The sequence below is a fragment of the Mytilus galloprovincialis genome, chromosome 9 (assembly GCF_965363235.1).
Source record: "Mytilus galloprovincialis chromosome 9, xbMytGall1.hap1.1, whole genome shotgun sequence".
NCBI lineage: Eukaryota > Metazoa > Mollusca > Bivalvia > Mytilida > Mytilidae > Mytilus > Mytilus galloprovincialis.
In genome coordinates, this window is record NC_134846.1 from 8,688,471 (window position 1) to 8,710,078 (window position 21,608).

Below are 21,608 nucleotides of genomic sequence, written 5' to 3' on the forward strand. Positions count from 1 at the left end.
GTGTGGGATTCGAACTCACTAACTACATGTAAGTGTCGAAAGGCTATATATTGGGCCATTCGGCCACCGAGCCCCCCCCCCCCCCTCACCCCCCACCCCCAATAATTGATTGAGGACGCAAAAATCCAAATTGTTATGGCATTATTGATATTTTTTACTTATTCTAAATGACCAAAACGACTTGACCATTGAAAACAAACGGGATGTATTTATTTTGTTCAGGGGGGGGGGGGGGGGGGGGTTATATATAAGTTTGATATTGACCAGTCGTTTGGTCAAGTTAGCATACTTTTATGAAAGTTATCTCATTTTACCCTTTTATCCATTAATGGGTTATGTGCAGTCCGTAATTGAATTGTATATCTGTTTGATATATTCTCTTGATTAATTGTTACTATTTATATAGAGGTATATGTGTTGTGAAAAATAGAACCAGGGGCGGATCCAGGATTTTGGAAAGGCGGCTAAGTTTTTAAAGATCGGCAAGCGAAGCGAGAAACAACATATTGGGACCCTTTTGGGGCTAAAAAACATAAAAATAAGTGTAACATGCAATTTTTAAACGGTTTCTGTCGTGGGGTATGTTTATTTTGTAGTTGCTGTAAAGCGTAAGGGTTGGACATTTTCGATCATGTATTCTCCCTATTAATTGTCTTTCATAAAATGATAGCATGGATCCAAAGCTATGTACTTATAAATTTAATGTGGGACTTCTCAGTAAAACATAGATAAGTAGAATTTTCGCCGGTTTGTACGTGTTGTAAGTTAATTTTACAATTTATGAATGACGGTCGACAAATGGAGACAGAAAGTCCACACCCAGCAGGCAGGTTGCAGTCTGGTCTTGAAAAAGTATTCAACAGATCAGTTCGACGAAACAGTCATTCCGGTCATACATGCAAACCCCGGCCACAAAAAAAATACGCCCGTATTAATTCCTCATGCATGTTCATTTAATGCTAAATAATTCTGTTAGAAATTTTTGTTTCTAATAGCATAAAAAGTGGACAAAACTATCGTTTTCAGTCAACTTTCGAACAGAACTTGTTTAAGGCAAAAATCAAAGTCATTTGTTTTCTCTCAAATATCTAAGACTGTCTCCTCAAATCGTACCTTAGACTTTAAATCTATCTAGAGCTTATACATACTTTGGCTCATTATTCGGCTATATTATTTTAAAATAGGCTGGGCGTTTTGAGTTCAACATGTTTTCGTAGGTAAATAATATTTTTATGGAACTTTTTTTTCTTAAGAGTGTGTAATAGTCTATTATTTAATAGAGTATTACTTTTTGTTTGGTGGAATAGTGAAATAGAAGGTAATACGTTCCTTCTCAATCCTTTTTCGCTTTAAAGGTGTTATGAGTGTCATCCCCAGCCTAAGCAATTTATTACTGTTATTTGAATTTTAAAATGACTGAGTGACGTTTGTTCGACGCACTGGTCAACTCCACCAAAAAAATAACTACTGGAGTACACGGGAAATCGCAAAGTTCACGAAGTATAGTCTGATTTATCATTTAATAATATAAAAAAAAGTCCAAACAAAGGGGAGAGGGAGTACGCCCTCTACGCCCATCTCTGGATCAGCAACGTAGAATTTTATTAATTTGAGAAAAGTGGTTATTTGTTTATACCGGAGATAAGTATAAAAGTGGTTAAGAAAGATTTTGATTGGATAACATAAATAATTAAGCCTAAGCTGAATTCACAGGAAATCCAGTCATTGTCTAATGCCTCATTCACACGTACAAAAATGTACATTTAATTGAATTCGACTCGATTTATCCCCTCCCCTAATATATCGCTAAAAAGGGAAATGCATAAATTAAAAATAGAATAACTCGATCTAAAACTACAAATGCAATTTAGCTGAAAATTTACTTGGCCTCTCAGGCACTTGTGTTAGAAAAAAATATCTCTATACGTTAGATGAAAGTATCAGTTGTATTTTTTTTCTGAAAAAGGGGGGGGGGCTATGGATTTTGTTTCCGAACTACAAGTCGAAAGCAATTTTTCTTTCAATTTTAGCATTACATATAATAGTGGCAACTGAGGGTGAAAACATCCATAGCTCCCCCTCAGAAAATCATATGGTTGCTGTCTAATTTCAATTTTGCATAATTTTTTTAATGTTCTTTTTTGGAGATTTTCTTTAGTCACTATGTTTTACTTGATTTTGGTACATTGTTATTTTGAAAACCCGGTGGGGTGGGTCGAGTACCCGGAGGTTTTGCACTGACCCCTTCTGTTACAGGTAAAAAGGATTGGTAGAAGTTAAGAAAGTTCTATCAAAAACAGAACTACTCAAAAGCTACAAATGGAATTGTGCTGCAAATAGAAATTGACCTGTATTTCTGATAGTGCTAAATCATTGAACAAGATTGAAAAACATCATTTGTTCTAATCTCAACTTGTCATCGATTTTAATATTGTATTCGACCTTTTAACACCACACCGTAGTGAAGTTTAAATTCTTGCAATCGGCAACAAATGTACACATTGTATATCTATAGCACCGTTAAGGGTTAAAAGGTCGAATACAATGTATACACAACTACACATAGAATTTTATTTAAACAACAAACACGTGTCAATTAAGAATTTGAAAGTTTTCCAACATGTGAGACCTAAATTTTCATACAAAATCGGCTTAATTGGTAGCAGAGACTGATTAAGTGGGATGACAGAGGGCCATAGTCCCCACTGTTTATATATGTATTAACATTAAGAAAAAACATTTATTAATTTAAGAAAGTGGTTATTTATTGATACCAGAGAAAAGTATAAAAGTAGTTAAGAAAGCGAGATTTTGATTGGATAAAACAATTTATTAAGCATAAGCTGAATTCATTTTAGCATAAGCTTAAATCATTTTAGCATAAGCTTAAATCATTTTAGCATAAGCTAAATTCATTTAAACATAAGCTAAATTCATTAAGTATATGCTAAAATAAACTTCGATTTTAATATTTATGACCTTGATTCCGCGCCAACATTTATGTATAAGCTAAACAATTCAGCATATGCTAAATTGATTTTAGCTTATGCAAAAATGAATTCAGCTTATGCTAAAATGAATTTAGCTTAAGCTAAAATGAATTTAGCTTATGCTAAAATCATTTTAGCATATGCTAAATTATAATATAGCATATGCTAAAATGATTTAAGCTTATGCTAAATTCGATGTTTATGACCCTTATTCCGCGTCATACAAAAGAGTGAAAAAAAATGTTTTCTCTCCTTATACATTCGACTTTGTGTCAAACACCTAATTGTGTTTCTCCATTCTAACTACCAGTATGCTTAACTGTTTAGACCTGCCATATCCCGTATGTACCTGTTGAAAATTAAGCGTTCGAACTGTAATGCAGTGGTTGAGTCGTGTTGCTGTGTAACATATTATATATGTTTTTCATGTACTTTTTTGTACATAGATTAACCCCAAGGGTGACTGGGGTATAGAAATATGGTCACTTGGTCTTCTCCCGATCGGCAGTAAAACGCTTGCTGAAGTGGGGCGTCCGTTTGGCTGTGCGGGATGTATCAAGTTCGCAGTCACGTCCGTCAGAAGGGGACGTTAAATCCGATGCCTCGTGTAAAGAGAGTGCCACGCTCTTTACACGTTAATAACCCTTGCAACAACTCTTTGAGGGGTCCGTAGGTGGCCTGTTGTAAGGCAAAATTTCTGTCCCTATCCAATATACCCTCATTTTCCAGTGGCAGTCCAAATTTCCCCGACCATCACCCTAGGTGGCCTCTATTACAACAACCTTCCTATTGTATTTATTGTGAACTTGTTCTCGTCCTGAATATGCATGAAATATTTGCCACTGGACGTTAAGCAACCAACAATCAATCAATCATTGTACATAGATTAGACAGTTAGTTTTCTCCTTTGCATTCGTGTACATTTGTTCTATCGAGGTCTTGTATAGTTTTCTATGCAGTATGGATTTTAATCATTGTTGAAAGCCGTAGGGTGACCTAAAGTTGATAACTTTTGAGTCGTCTGGTCTCTTGTGGAGGGTTGTCTCATAAACAATCATATCACATATTCTTTAGGATATAATTGTAAAGTGTCTATTTTTCGTTTTGACAATTCACTGGCGTAGTCTGCATAGAAAAATTCTAATTCTACTTTATTTGTTACATAAAATAAATTAGTTGTCTTCAAATTAAGGACCGTTTTATATCACATTCCATAGAGGATGAATCAAGCCAGGTGGCTGTGAATTTCGATCATGAATGGGGGATTTGTTTAGAATTTTTCACCATCTTTCACTGTTTAATGTAGTTGGTGGTGGTGCTGGTGGGGGGGGGGGGGAGGCAGAAGGGGGTAAATAAAGAGAAAACCCAATAATTAAAATAATGATACAAACAAAGATTGAAATTTTGTACACACGATTCACGTTTTGTTCAACAAAATATCAACAGTCATGCTTGAATTAAAAAGTTAAAAATGCCAAATAGAGAACAAAGCACTGAGTACCAATAATTTCTTATACGTTTTCATAATACAACTAAGATACTCTATTCCTAGGGTAGATAATCCTTTAAAAAATTTTGTCACAATCAAACAGAAAACGTGAAATAAGAAAGATTTATTTCTTGAAAATTTGATACATGTAATCAGTCGTTTGACTCAATTTATTTGCATCTTATAATGTTACGTTTGTACATTGTTTATTTTGTATGTATATGGTTTTTCTTTCTACAACGCCTCTTTGTATTTTTAGCTGGTTCGGTTGTGGTTTTTATTGGTTCAGTTGTTGTTACTAGACAGCCTTTTGGAATGGTATCATTCTTGCTACACGGAATACCAGTTGTCCTAGTACATGTTGATGGCATATCACAAGGAAGGGAATTTACGGCAGGTGCTGAAAGTGTATATAAAAGATCAATAAAATATACAGTACTGTTATATTTATAGCCCATGTTTACAACATATTGAATTGATTGATTAATTATAAACATCTGTAAATATTTGAAAAACAACACATGTCTTTTATACAAAGCCATTCAGTAAGAATATGTACAGTTATTATTTCACAATGTAACAATGAGCAAGGATACATATTACTCTATCCGGACAAATCATTCACATTGTAAAAATGAGCAAGGATACATCTTACTATATCCTGACTCATTTCACAATGTAACAATGAGCAAGGATACATTTTACTCTATGACACATCATTCACATTGTAACAATGAGCAAGGATACATCTTACTCTATCCTTACACATCATACACAATGTAACAATGAGCAAGGATACATCTTACTCTATCCTGACACATCATTCACATTGTAACAATGAGCAAGGATACATCTTACTCTATCCTGACACATCATTCACAATGTAACAATGAGCAAGGATACATCTTACTCTATCCTGACACATCATTCACAATGTAACAATGAGCAAGGATACATCTTACTCTATGACACATCATTCACATTGTAACAATGAGCAAGGATACATCTTACTCTATCCTGACGCATCATTCACAATGAAACAATGAGCAATGATACATCTTACTCTATCCTGACACATCATTCACAATGTAACAATGAGCAAGGATACATCTTACTCTATCCTGATACATCATTCACAATGTAACAATGAGCAAGGATACATCTTACTCTATCCTGACACATCATTCTGAATCCGAGTCATTTGAGTCTGTGCTTTAAATTGGATTGGCATAAGAAAACAATGTTTATGAATCATCGGTTTGACCCGGTAGGGAGATAGAACCATTCACACTTTTCCAGAGGGCATGCGGGTAATATATAAATATAAAAAAATAGCCAGCAAAACACAATCATAAATTTAATGATAATGATTGTGTTTACATAATAACATATCTCACAGTTCAATATATAATTCTCATTACATTGAATAACACCATTTAAAGATAGCTGTTTATTATATTTCTTTTGTACCAAAAATATTCAATAATATTTGTTTAATTTGATTAAGGGCTACCGATTGTACGTATCTGACACTTTAAGATCGAGTAAAAAAAAGCATACTTATATAATGAAACTATGGATTCATATGATGACGATGTTGTCTATTTCATTTGACTAGAATTATAAAAAACGACTGTCATTGACAATTTGATACCTTTGTTATTAAAAATATATTATAAAATTGAGAATGGAAATGGGGAATGTGTCAAAGAGACAACAACCCGCCCAAATAAAAAACAACAGCAGAAAGTCACCAACAGGTCTTCAATGTAGCGAGAAATTCCTGCACCCGGAGGCGTCCTTCAGCTGGCCCCTAAACAAATATATACTAGTCCAGTGATAATGAACGCCATACTAATTTCCAAATTGTACACAAGAAACTAAAATTAAAATAATACAAGACTAACAAAGGCTAGAGGCTCCTGACTTGGGACAGGCGCAAAAATGCGGCGGGGTTAAACATGTTTGTGAGATCTCAACCCTCCCCCTATACCTCTAACCAATGTAGTAAAGTAAACGCATAACAATACGCACATTAAAATTCAGTTCAAGAGAAATCCGAGTCTAATGTCAGAAGATGTAACCAAAGAAAATAAACAAAATGACAATAATACATAAATAACAACAGACTTCTAGCAGTTAACTGACATGCCAGCTCCAGACTTCAACTAAACTGACTGAAAGATTATGATTTCATCATATGAACATCAGGCACAATCCTTCCCGTTAGGGGTTTAGTATCATACCATCATAACATATATGAGAAGAACATAACCCGTGTCATGCCAACAACTGTTTTTAGAATAAATGTGTTTAGTTCCGATACAAAGACCTTATCAATGACTCAATATTAACGCCAAAATATGCAATCTTTAATGACTTGACAACAGTATCGTAATTATATCCCTTCTTAATAAGTCTATTCAAAGGTTTTGTAAGTTTCTGAGGTGAATACTGACACCTTTGTGCTTTATAAAGAATATTACCATAAAAAAATTGGATGTGAAATACCTGAACGTATTAAAAGTCTGCATGTTGAGCTATATTTACGAATAATGTCTTTATACCGATGATAAAATTTAGTAAATGTTTTGACTAGTTTGTGATATCGAAAACCCTGGTGATTAGTTTAGATAAAACGAAAAAAAACAAGGTTATTCCCGTTTTTTTAAATTATCGAACAGTTAAAATTGAGAATGGAAATGGGGAATGTGCCAAAGAGACAACAACCCGACCATTGAAAAAAACCACAGCAGAAGGTCACCAACAGGTCTTCAATGTAGCGCGAAATTCCCGCAACCAGAGGCGTCCTTCAGCTGGCCCCTAAACAAATATATACTAGTTCAGTGATAATGAACGCCATACTAATTTCCAAATTGTACACAAGAAACTAAAATTAAAATAATACAAGACTAACAAAGGCCAGAGGCTCCTGACTTGGGACAGGAGCAATAATGCGACGGGGTTAAACATGTTTGTGAGATCTCAGTTAGTTTACTTACATGTCGGGGGTGATCCTGATACTGCAATATAATGTAAATTATTAGACAGGAAATAGAAAACCGTTAATTTAAATTTGTTATTTTTGTGATGTAATTGTACTATTTCTTTTCAAGCTGTTCGTTCGTGATACATACATATAGTTTTTTAAACTTGTGGTGCTTCTTTGATTCTTGTTGACACTGTATGCATGTAAGGAGATTTTTTTAATAAAATGATATTACTCGCAACCTATCTGAACGTGTTTTGATCGTTTGCATTAACGTACAAACACTTAGCTAGAAAAGAATTATTGAAAAATAAACCAATCTGTTTTTTTTTCTTTTTTTAAATCTTAACATATTTCAATTCTAGATAAATCAACTGAAACAATCTTTCAACTAATCCAGTAACTGACTGTTAATCAAATATACTGAACATAATGTGGTTATTTTACATGACCTATAAACTTGGTTCTCAAAGAGTGTTTTTACTATATGAAGATTAAGTTTGATAGAAAATTAATTGTTATCCATTCGTTTGATGAGTGAATTCCACAAAAAGAGCTGCTCACACATCCGGATTGTCCTGAATCAAAGCTAGACTTAATCATGAAATTGTAATAGACATTATGCTCGGTCGTTTAATTTTTTACGGTATGTTCTTTTTTTACATTTTTCGGATGTATATCGTTTATGTAATGGAAGTTGCCTTTCTTTATTAAACCAGTTATTCACAATTGCCCTCTTGATACATAGTAATTTGTCTTCTCCAGTATGATCTTGTTAAATTAATGTTAATAGAAATTCAACAAGGTGTTAGTCTTACCTACAGCTTCATAAATATGCATAGGTGGAACACAAGCTTCACATACATCTTTGATATCCCCTATCTGGTTTTTAAGGTATTTATCTGTAATAGTATACTTTGTTGAACAACTTTATAACTAAAGTTTCGTAAATCAACGTGAAGAATGTGAATCACAAAATGCACATCGAAGCAACTATATGCTTTGAGAGGTTTCTTTGTTTGTATCTTAACTATTATCTTGTTTTCTCAGTTTTAAGTAGTATCAATCATCAAACATAGCTGTCCGGACTTACAATACAACACCCCTATAATTAAAACTTAACGCACGTATCGGACGATTACCGAGTCTATACTTGGTGCAGGAACCTGCTTCCTCTTGGAATATATATAGACGAACTTTCAATGCATAATATATATGTAAGTATAAGATAGGTCAGATTTGAAGGTACACATGTCACAGTGTCCTGTCCGGACGTCTCTGTAACTCGATGTGTTGACATTGTTGCTCACTTGCAATCATCATTTTATGAATGTATACATGTAGATGATAATTTATGTGATTTATACAAAAGTCATGTTATACGAAAAAAAGTTTTAAATCTCTAAACAAATATGATCATATATTTAAAATGTACTAAGTAATTTTTTTAAAAATCTTATAATATATTAAAATGTCTAAACACATATAAAAACGTACCTTTGTATTGAAATGGAAACTTCAGAGGACTTCCAATATCATAAAAGATCGAGACACATCGAAAAAAGTCATTACCTGTCGCGCTGAAATATTGTAAATTATATAATACTCTTGTTTAAAATTTCAGTAACTTGGTCACATAGACATGCTTTTATTTAACATTATTTTAAAAAAAAATTTATGTATTTTTTGAAATGCTAGAGACAGAAAAATAATCAGTAAAACAAACAAAATAATACATTGTTTATCATTTTCTTTATCTATAAGATATGAATATAGAAATATGTCAAAACGTTGAAAAGATGGTTTTTAGAGAAAAAAGAAACGGTTCGGTTTGAATAATAATTCTTTCTTCCTTGGTTACTATTTTTTCTTCTCTATCATTACACATGCATCAAAAACTACACAGAAGCAATGAAACTCGGGGGGGGGGGGCCACTTCAAACTTTTTTTGGTAGGGGTGAGCAGCTGAGACATCAAGTACCCCACCCTTTTCATATATTTTGTTTATCAAAAATATATACCTTGTCATATATTAATGAAAAAAAACAGACCTATAGATATATTTGGATATTTTTCATCTTCTTGTACATTAGTATTTACAAAAATTTTTGCGGTCCCGCTCATTATACGTTCTTGTTTAGAAGCAACGTAGTCGCAATAATCACACCTTGCTTTTCCAATTAATTTCTTCACTCCTCTATTTGCCAGTGCTATTTGCCCCTTTTATATTTTTAATTATGAAGAAATTTCAATTTCAAAAGACAATAACATATGTTTTGTCAGATAAATGTAGTAATACTTCAGATAGTATCACTTTTACTGAGTTTAACATTAATTAAAAACTGATTTGCCGTTTCCTTTTGAAGGACGCTGACACTATGCTATGGAAAATGTTTCATGTATACAAACCTTTCAATGTTAATTAGGTGGAAATGTCAAAATGATTGGATTTATTGCATCTATAACTAACCTCAGTGGAAATACCACATTGAATAAATAGAGTTTAATTGGTTTGACAAATAGCTGATGCATTTACGACTGTGGTTTAACCGCATCAAAAATAAATACGAACATTTGATTAGTTTCAGATACTTATGATATAATCCAGCAAGTGATAATATCAACCTATTGATATATTTAATCTGAATTTCTCACCCTTTTCATATATCATGAAGCATGAAATAGTGACCTATTCCAGCGGCTCATCCCTACCAGTCATTACATAGGAAGTGGCCCCCCCGAGCAATGAAACCAATAAATCTATATCAAAAGTCATTAAAGAAAAAATGTAATTATTAAATATACTATTTGAGAGTAAGAAAAACCAAACTACATTAAAGATAATTAAGTTACCAAAGTGGCAGTTAAAACATCATTAGTTATAACATATACAATAAAGTTGTCTTATTACAAATACAAATGAAAGAAACTAGTATATAAACCAGGAGTCAACGTATATAATCACACAATAAACAACACAAAACAGTTATCGTATTTTTTGCGTCTTTTCCTTTTCCAAACTCAAGAGCACGTACCTTTAAATCACAATTAAAAAACAGGTGATGCCGAAAGCTAACAAATCAATTCCCAACTTCGAAAAAACAAAAAACAAACCATAAACTCTTAATAAACATATACATGTGACCATTTTTGTAATTTAAAAAAATTAGGACGCCCGTCTAACATTCTGCAAAATATAAATGAAAACTATTACAGACGACACATCTAAGTAAACGCACAATATAAATAAGATAAACATTTACATACCGCATAATAAGAAAGCGCTCGGTTATTTGATGACACAGATATCTTATAGGTCCAAACATACTTGTTTCACCATCATTATCAAATTTCCAAGTCAGAAAGGTATCTCCGTCGTGATACACAATGAAAGTTTTATTGCGCCATGGACAGGGGTATTTGCAGGGAAATTCTGTCATACCTAAGACGAAAATTTGATGACTTAGAAAACAAGGATTTCATAAGATTTCAAAAAATGTTTTTTACGCTTAGTCTAGAGGTAATAACGGTATGAAAAGAAATAGAGAGGTTTTCGAGTATTTGTATTCAATTGAAATATAGATAAAGTCAAAGGATGCTTAATATTTAACAAACAAGTTAACGAAACCCGACAGGTAATTTTCTGGACATCAATTTTGTTTCACTACATGTTTAACATCTTGTAATAAAAAAAAATAGGGTACATTGTACAATTGATATACACATAAATGCATGCCATTTTCTATATTGGCGCGAGTATCATCTTGAAACCCCCATTATAGCAATAAGCCTAATTCGAAGGCCGATATAGTAACGGATTTGTATAAACCCTTTTCATCATACACTTCCAATGAATTGTTTTCATATCAGGCAAAAAACAAACATAAATTAATCTTCTTGGAGCCGAATAAAACATGAGATGTATAATTCGAGACAACTCATGTTATAAATGAAATTTGTAGGTATACGTTATGTAAAACATCATATTATTGTATGTGAAACAGACGACGTTAAGATTCTGTGAATCAGTATACAATATTGACGCATACAAAAAACTCTATAAATCATTTTCTTAACGTCAAATTCAGTCAATGACTATTTATCGAGTATAAATAATTATGCAAATTGATCACTCTGTTAGTACAGTTTTAACATTAATAAACCGATCATCCACTGTCATGTCGTTGTGCGTCAGATATTAAGGATTTAAAGAAATAAATTGCTTAGCTTAAGTCTACACTATTATTAAACTCACATCAATTCATATATTTGCGATCTATCATGCCAAGCGCTTTTATAGATTTAGTTTGTATATATTCACCAGCACATGCTCTTTATATCGTTCTTCCCTTTATTTTGAATTTGATTTGATATACATACATAAAGAAAATATATAAGATAATGTCTTACCTGCAGAAAAGTCATAAATGAAAAGCATTAAATATATCAATATGTTTGCGTGCATGTTGGTTGATGCTAAATATACGTCTGCATCAAATAAATTCTGTAGGCAATGTAAATGAAGAGGATGTGCTATCCATAAATATATACATTTATTGCATAATTCGTTGATTTTTTCAAACCTGTTGCAAATTACAACGTTCTTGATAATATTTCAGACAAGAAATAATCAATTGTAAATACATGTTAAGTAAGTTGATATCTAGTGTGGACATAGAATTGTGTTGTGTTGTACACAGGGAAAATTCTAATCCAGCACGGTCACATGTTCATCCGAGATATATTTTTTTTATTGTTTGGTTGATTTTGTTTTAATGTGAACCCTTGCAATATAAACTCGTCAGTAAGCTTTGTATATGAGTTAACAGTCTACAGGACCATTATAAAATGATAAATCCTTGTTTCGTACATCTAGCTTAAAATTCAAATTGTTTTAATTAGTTGATGTTAAATACTCCACCTATCACAGCAAACAAACAAATAAGACAAATGCATAGCAATTTGTATGGAATTCAAGCAAAATATACAATGTATGGATAAAACTAGATATCAAAATAATTTATATCTGTCAAAATATTATTTGATATGTAATGTATAGGATAGTGTGATTGGCAAATTTGATCGTTTTAAACCAAAAGTAAGCAGCTTGAAAGTTTACACCCCACAAATATATTTAATTTCAAACACATCTATTACAAAGAATGTATGATTGAATATTTACCTGTTTTTTACTATAATATAGTGACATGAATACTTAATTTTCAAAACTGTAGAAATTGTTGGCATGCGAAACGCTTTACGTGATAAACATTCATAGAGAACACTCAAAGACAATTGTGTGTAAGCCAAACAATTATAAAAATATAAACAGATAAAACCTAATATGATGATTGAAATATACAGAGTCCAAATCATCGAAGGTAAATTTTGCCCGATGCAGTGGAACTTTGTCTCTGTATTATTTGTAGATATATGAACGGACAATTTAAAAAAGACTTATTAAACATCATGTCAATACCAACATATTTACTACTGAGCTGATGCTACCATCGGAGTTTGATAGTACAGCTTCAACGGTATTAAAAAACTGTGTTATTTAAAACGAAATTAGCAGTTCATAAATTCCAAGCCCTTCAATCGGTCTTCTTGATAAACTTTTAGATGGAACGCTTAATGTCGACTATTTAAAAGCCAAAACAATATAAAACATGAAACAGGTGACGGGCGTTATAAACAACATGTATCTAAATATTTCAAGCAGAACCATCTCAAACAAACGTCTTTCCCTTTATATGATGAAACCATATAGAGTTAAATTTAACGAACGAAGTTAAGCTAAGCGCTTAAAAGTTTACATAGATATTTAAGCAATTATTTGATTAATTGTACACTATTCATTTTTCTTAAACATATGCTTTTCCAATTCTTAATTACTTTGAGCAATTGATGCTCATCAGTACAAATATAATATATAAGCAAATACAATATATCATAAATAAATACATAAAACATACATAACTGATAAATGAATACATCCGAGAAGAATAATGATCTATATTAAGTATTGGTAACTTATAACATGTCTGTTCTACGTTTAAATGAATGGAAAAGAAATTTACAAAGGTCCCATATGTCTTTTTACATTTTCTGTGCTCAACAACTGTATAAGCTTAAATGACGATGGACGCTTATAATAATATGGCTTAATATACTGTCTCCTAATTGCATTAAGACAATCACAGTGTAAATTGAAATGAAACTCGTCTTCTATTGTATTTAAAGTACAGAGAGTGCATTTTATTTCTGATCTATTAACATGATTAACACCGTGATATCGTCCTGTTTCAACAAATAAGTTATGTGCAGACAATCTTGTTCTCGTCAGAAACACTCTAAAATTCACATGTTTAGTAAGGTAAAGTTGTAAACGCACATTATTTACACAGTTTTATATAAAAAAACATTTTGGCGAGCCATCCAATAATTGATTCAAATATTGATTAGCTTGATCAAATATTCTAGTTTTGATAAAATACTTAAGTGTGTTATTTACAACTAAATTATCTTGGTTATACCAGAAGTACAATCTAGAATATATCAAAGGATATCTACTGAGCTCATAATACACCATTACATTCGTTGTACATTGGTTGACACCTAAAATATTTTTGCAAAAACATTCAAATATAATGATGATACTGTTGGTTTCAAGGCAAATACATTGCCTGCCTAGCTCAGCTAATTGTTTTTGAATTTTAAAAATTTTCCGTTATAATTCAATAGAATACCTAACTAATAAAATTCATCAACAATGTCAATAACGCTAGCATCAAAATACCACTTTTCGTCAACCCTCACATTACCACCATTTCTGAATACCACCATTTTCGTTTTAATATATTGCTAGCAGTTAAACTCCATGTTTGAGTGTACAATAAAAGTGTGTCTAACATATTTTGTAAACCTTTTACGAAATCAGAAAATAGTATCATATCATTGGCATACATAAGCAAAAATAAAGACAATTCCTGTACTTCATACGGTACATTACCGTTACTTAAAAATTCCATTTCTAAATCGTTCACGTACAATGAAAAAAGAATTAGAGAGAGTACTTCCCCGTGCATTAAGCCAACTGTACTCGTGAACTGCTCAGATAAAAACCATCAATTGGTACACATTATTTCACATTTGAATACATTGATTTTAGTAACGATAAAAGTTTCCCTGTTATACCAATTTTTGACAATTTCAACGATAAATTCAGTCTACTTATTGTATCAAACGCTTGTTTGTAGTCTACAAAACAGCAAAACAAATGATTCTTACTGGAGAGTGTTTTTTAAAAGACAGTTAATAAACTAAACATCGCATCAATTGTACTGCTGCCCGGCTGAAATCAAAACTGTACATCTGTTATATTTTCATAGGTATCCGACTAAAGTAATAATCTCATATTCAAAATGGACGTGAACAATTGGGCCCAATTACTAACCAGACTTATGCCGCGATAGTTTACAGGATCAGACGGATCGCCTTTTTTAAAAACTGGAACAAGTATCGCAACTGTCCATGTTGTCGGAAAGTAACCAGCAGACAATACCCTGTTGAATATTTCCTCTCAGAACAACATAAGCACATTCTTATATTCAATTAACATTTTGATCAGAATCCCGTCAATTCCATGACCTCTGTCACGTTTCAATTTGGAAATACATTTCAAAATTTCGTCCTACGTGATAACATTGTCAAGTTCTTCGTATGTAGTGTCTTGTATACTCTGTGTGTCATTGACTATTAAAGTGTTACTTGATGATAACTCTTTAAAATGTTAAAAAAATTACGAAAGGGGGACATCTGTATTTTTAGCGCGCTTCTTTTGGAACATTCCATAAAACTTGTTTGGGTCGCTTTTACGTAGATTCTCAAGAATGTTACCTTCTTGACGTTTATACTGCCGTTTTAACTTATTTTCGAACACTTTGTATTGTCTCTTCGTAGAGATAAGTCTCTGATGATTTTCTGTTATTTTGATTTTATTAAACATATTTAACGCACTTAAATAAACATGACGAAGCCTTCTACACTCATAATTGAACCATGGCTTATCAGTAGTTTTACATACAAATTTTCGGCCATTACATTGAGAGTCAATTGATTTATTACTGGTTCTTCTAAAAAATGGAGCAGCAATATCTGTTAACTGGGTAGTAAAAGTTTCAATATAATTGTCAATACCATCTTGTGTTTTTTGTGCATCACAAAAAACTATTTGACTGAGTAACCCACTATTCAAAATTAAGGATTCGTAACACTGTTCTGTTAAGTCATCGTTCCATCGAAAACTGTCCAATGTATTTGAAGTTACATTACGTTTTGTTGTTCATTTCTACAAGACAGCCCTTTGCATTGTAGACGTATATGAAGAGGCGCATAATCACTGAACGAAGTAAAGTTACTATCTATAAACTGTTCCACAATGTGAAAATAGTCAATATAGTTATTAAAGGTACCAGGATTATAATTTAATACGCCAGACGCGCGTTTCGTCTACATAAGACTCACCAGTGACGCTCATATCAAAATATTTATAAAGCCAAACAAGTACAAAGTTAAAGAGCATTGAGGATTCAAAATTCCAAAAAAGTTGTGCCAAATACGGCTAAGGTAATCTATGCCTGGGATAAGAAAATCCTTAGTTTTTCGAAAAAATATAAGTATTTGTAAACAGGAAATGCATAAAAATGACCACATTATTGATATTCATGTCAACACCGAAGTGTTGACTACTGGACTGGTGATACCCTCGGGGACGAAATGTCTACCAGCAGTGGCATCAACCCAGTGGTGTAAATAGTTATCAAAGGCACCAGGATTATAATTTAGTGCGCCAGACGCGCGTTTCGTCTACATAAGACTCACCAGTGACGTTCATATCAAAATATTTATAAAGCCAAACAAGTACAAAGTTGAAGAGCATTAAGGATTCAAAATTCCAAAAAAGTTGTGCCAAATACGGCTTAGGTAATCTATGCCTGGGATAAGAAAATCCTTAGTTTTTCGAAAAATATAAGTTTTTGTAAACAGGAAATTTATTAAAAATGACCACTTAATTGATATTCATTTCAACACCGAAGTGTTGACTACTGGGCTGACTACCAGCAGTGGCATCGACCCAGTGGTGTAAATAGTTATCAAAGGTACCAGGATTATAATTTAGTACGCCAGACGCGCGTTTCGTCTACATAAGACTCATCAGTGACGCTCATACATCAAACGGTACTATCTTGTAATCAACAACACTTATACCACGCGAACCACAAAACGTAAAATCGTTAGCTGTTCCATCTTTGTGTCGACCATTCACAATGCAAAAGCCAGTACTTCTACACAAATTTAACAGTTTTGTTCCGTATTCATTGGTACCTTGATCAGGATTCCTGCGAACAGGTAGATTATTGTCACTCATATAGTTAAAAATGTGATTGTTGTCGTCAAAAATTGATCCATACAAACTATCATGTTTAATAAAATCATTACCGAATGCAGTTCTAGCGTCCATATCACCTAATAAACATACCTTAGAAGACTCAGTTGAATATTTTGCAACACAATTAACCAGTTCATAAAATATACCACATTCATACATATTATAATAATTTGAGCTAAATGGTTGTATATAGACACAACCAACATAATAATCTTGACCACAAATTGTCACATCTTTTGATACTTGTAACCATGTAATTGTATCATGGAGAACTTTAACAACTTTAATAAAGTTAGAAAAAAACAGTTTTTAAGCATGAGAAAAATTCCTCCTCCCTGTTTATATTTGCTTTTTAATAAAGGAACAGGTTTACATGTAAAACCATCTATAACATTTACATATGCATTAGCAATCCAACACTCAGATAAAATATCATCATAAGAACAAATATAATTTAAAAAGTTAGGCTCTGACAGTTTGTCATGTAGACCACCATTAATGCTCCAATATAAAAATGACAATTATGAAAAACTTCTCGATGTTTCCTAATTAGCATCAGTGTGCATATCAACTAATATTTCAAACCGGGACCCATTCTTAACATTTGCGATTTACTTCAAAGGTGTTTTACTTTTATCAGAAATACAAATAATTATGATGCAATGATATATTTTAAACTATTACAAAATAAATAATAAATAGTTATTCAGCAGTTATTGTTAATTTCTTATCATATGTACATGATGTAATGTATAAAAATGAAAAACAAAATTTATTTAAATATGTATACATATGGCGTTGAACATCTATCTATCACGCGTTGACACTCGTGAATCTTCTGGTTAGCAAACATGCATACGTTATTATTATTTTCCTAATTACATAGACATTATACCAGCTGCTGTCTGTCTAGACCTAAACTAGACATTTACCTTAGTTTATATGATAATAATATGCAGTGAGTAATAACGTTATAATTAAATGAAAATAAAATGTTTGAAATGCACTAGACATATTTAGTAAATCGACCACGCTAATAAGGCACTTCCTTCTTCATTAAATAGTGAACAATTATGAACAATTTTGAAGTATTAGTGTATTTCTCTTCTGTATCTTAACGATCATAATATGTCCAATACAGTGTCCATGCAAGAGATCATAAACAATGACAAATTACCAACATTCAATGATATGTTCAGTTTAAACTTGTATTATCATTTTTCAAAATATTTTATAATAGCGGAACAGACAGCTTGTTTGTGACTACAAAACGTGGGACATGCCGAATTGGGGTGATATCAGGTACTCCGGAAGGGTAAACATGTGACGTCCGTCATGTTGCTTATATAAGTACAAATCAGTAAATATTATTATTTGGTAGGACATATTCGTGGAATGGGAACTGGATGTAAGGAACAGAGCCGATATTATCTGTCAAAGGATATTCAATAACGGTTAACCAACTCGTGATGTGATCCGTAAAATGTACTTTAACACCGTTCTGATAATAAAGATCCGCAATTCAGGGTTCTTCATAACCATTTTAATAAACTGGACCATGATCCATCTTAATCTAAGAAAATAAACTTCATCGAGAAAAGGTAAAAACAAAATACACATAGCCCTGTTCTTAGAACTCCTTTCCGAAAAGATAGAAAACAAAATATGAAGAAGGGCACTAGGTACTGCAATGCCATATGTTTGCCAAAATAATGTTAAAGGAGTAGGAAAGTTGTCAAGTCCAGCCTGCAGTGGTTTTAATGTAATGGGTTTATTAAATACTTCCTTACGAAACCAAAGTATTTTTTTACCATCGTCCTGATGTCAAAAAGTCTTCCAAGTGTAGATCACTCCCTTGGAGCTTTGATGACTTTTTTTTAAATCTTCATCTTCCGCCAGGATTACATTACATTAAACCTATTGTTACTTTAGATATAAACATAATTCAGCATACAAATCTCTTAAGGTGATTTCTCGTGGTCCTAAGTTAAGAGAACTCTAACACATCAATTGGAACCGTAACTTTAAAATAATTATGGATTTTATTGAGGACTACGCCAGAGTATGGACTGGACGAGCATGGCTAAACCAGTAGTTATAAAAATGCACCGGAGGCAAATCCTCCACTATACCTGACACCTGACATACTACTATTCATGTAAGTACATAACTGATTTCTCATTTAGGAAAAAGAAGGAATGGTGCGTTGTTATAATAACTGTAAGAACATGTCCATCGTCATCTATTACACATATTTTTGTAATTGTCAAAAAAAATGTGATGGTGTCTCTAACATTTTCGAAACAGATCATTTCAACGTCTACCTTCGGAACAATTGCAGTATTGGTTCATTGTGAGCAGCGAAGGGAATCCTGGTAGTAAATGTTCGTCCTGATATAGTGTATCAATTGGAATATAAATACTACAATATATGCTGTTGGAATTAATGTTTCTGCACATACATAGACAATTCAAAATACGAAAATTCTCTCTATTGTCATAATGGTTTGTAGTCAGTCGATCATAATTGTCAATTCTCAGATGTAAGACAAAATTAAGATGCAATTCTTTTGTATCTGTTGTGTACTTGTTTTCAAGTTGGATAGTATTTATGCGTTAAGACTTCAAAGTATGATTTATCCCCCCTTTGAAACATGATATTTGTGTCTACGTTAGTAATTCGTTTTTTTTTAACAAAACATTCTATGAAATCATACTGTAATGCAGTTTGTCAAACCATTGGATATTTGTTTCACTATACTATTTAAACATATATTAAGTCACAGCTGTTATATATGATATATGGATACATACTCATCCTTTTATAAAGCTCCAGTGTGAGGAGTAAAAAGAAATAAAAAGTGGACGCTTTTAATGTTATTCCTTAAAAAGAATGTTGTTTTATTTCTTAATAGTTTAGCAACTATAATTGAAGACTCTTCTTTAAATCTAAGAGCAATGATTTTTTTTTAATTATTCAAATATGAAAAAAAAAAACAGTTTTGGAATTATAATCTTTTGACTACAGTAACTCTTTTAGAAAACTTTCGAGACATGCAACTTTTGATAAAGGTTAATTAATCCTGGTATTTCTCATAGTAAACATAAAATGAAAACATATATCAAATTGACTTTATCCAAGTCGTCTCCGAACCTGTTTTCATTTGAAAGTGTTTGTATCTTGAATAATGCTATTTACATAAAATCATGTTTCATTCTGCCGATATCACCAACGATAGCAAACATGCCATATTTATACACGACGGGTGCCGTTTACGGTGCAGGAAATGCTTTCCATTCCGGAGCACCTAATTTCACTCCCGGTTTTTTAGTGGAGTTCGTGTTGTTTCTTATTTATTATTCATGACTGTTGATGTAAATGTCTTTTGATTTTTTGAGTCCTTGTTTACTCCTATGTTTTGATTGTTATTGTCTTATAACAATGCAGACAAACACAGCTACATATGTATAATGCTTCTTTGAAAGACCAACTAAAACAAATATATATATATAAACTTGTAAAATACAACAGGCGTTTCAAACTATCACTACATTTAGTTCGCGTTTGATGTTCTCGTACTGATCACAGCTCAACACTTCTCACTTTTTGGACAATCATCATGGATATCCCTGATGAACTGAATGCTTTGTTAGCAGCCATGAAGTTGACTGGTAAAGAACCTGCCTGGAAGTTCTCGTCAAGTACTGACCAGGTGACAGTACAGTTAACGTGGACCAAAGCTAAGGAACAAGAGGTACCCTCCTGTAAACCCAAGCCGGCCCTGAGGAGTAAGCCACTATCCACTTGGAGAAGGGACGCCAAGCGTTACGACCAGTGGATGGCATACAAAACAGCCGTTGTACCTGCTGCCCCTATCCAACAAACCACCATCATGCAAACCGAGGCAAGAGGCAGCGTAGTTGGACATGTACTCACACCAACTAAATACAAAGGGAAACAGTTGGGGTTGTAGTTAATATGGATATTGTCACCAGCCCCTACAACCCCAAAAAGGCCTGCCATCGCCTGGTATTTTACACCTCCAAAAATGACAGAGGGAAGCGCAGTAGGATCGACTTTGAAGAAGGGTTTGACATCGACGACCCAGACCTACTGCGCACACCACCACACACATCACCCGTCGTCAGCGAAGACACCAAAGAGGCAATACAAGCAGCCATACAAGCAGCACGACCTGCTACTCCGTACCAGCAACACCAACGCAGTCGGAGTAAAATGAAGGCTAAAAGACAAACAGACTCCGGCCTTTAAAATTAGGTTTTTCCAGTCCGCAATATCCAGACAGGATAGCCGGACGTGAAACATCCACATATCATCATCAGGCGTTTCAAAACTAAAATTGAGAATGGAAAAAAGGGAATTTGTCAAAAGGATAAACCCGACAACAGAGAAAAAGAATGCCCTAGACCGCCAATGATTTCTCAACAAAGCGAAAAAATCATTTCTGAAGGTTCAGTTTGAGATAGAATGAAATATGATTACCTTGTAGCGTACTTTATCGCAATATACCATGCCTGAATAATCTGACAAAATTTTGCAAAAACGAATACAAACTTAATCTTTTAAACCTGTTTAAACCGGCCGGCTATGGGACTAGGAAAAACGGCCGGTTTGGACAGTAGGCCGGTGTATTCAGGTTTCCGTTTTGACCGGAAGATTATGACTTG

General features: G+C 33.0%; 1 protein-coding gene across 1 annotated transcript; it reads right to left on the reverse strand.

Moving 5' to 3' along the window:
- Positions 1 to 4,591: 4,591 nt before the first annotated feature.
- LOC143046614 (uncharacterized) lies at positions 4,592 to 12,026 on the reverse strand. Its single transcript, XM_076219755.1, has 6 exons — positions 11,879 to 12,026; positions 10,736 to 10,910; positions 8,966 to 9,048; positions 8,287 to 8,370; positions 7,482 to 7,502; positions 4,592 to 4,879 (listed from the first exon to the last, which is right to left on the reverse strand). The coding sequence occupies exons 1-6, from the start codon at positions 11,931 to 11,933 to the stop codon at positions 4,686 to 4,688; spliced, it is 612 nt and encodes a 203-aa protein (XP_076075870.1). The 5' UTR covers positions 11,934 to 12,026; the 3' UTR covers positions 4,592 to 4,685.
- Between the last annotated feature and the right edge of the window lie 9,582 nt (positions 12,027 to 21,608).

Coding starts and splice junctions, on each gene's coding strand:
- LOC143046614 (XM_076219755.1), bottom strand. CDS start 11,933: ATGCACGCAAACATATTGATATATTTAATGCTTTTCATTTATGACTTT. Junction 10,911..11,878: donor CATTTATGACTTTTCTGCAG/GTAAGACATTAT, acceptor TTTTCGTCTTAG/GTATGACAGAATTTCCCTGC. Junction 4,880..7,481: donor ATCAGGATCACCCCCGACAT/GTAAGTAAACTA, acceptor ATACACTTTCAG/CACCTGCCGTAAATTCCCTT.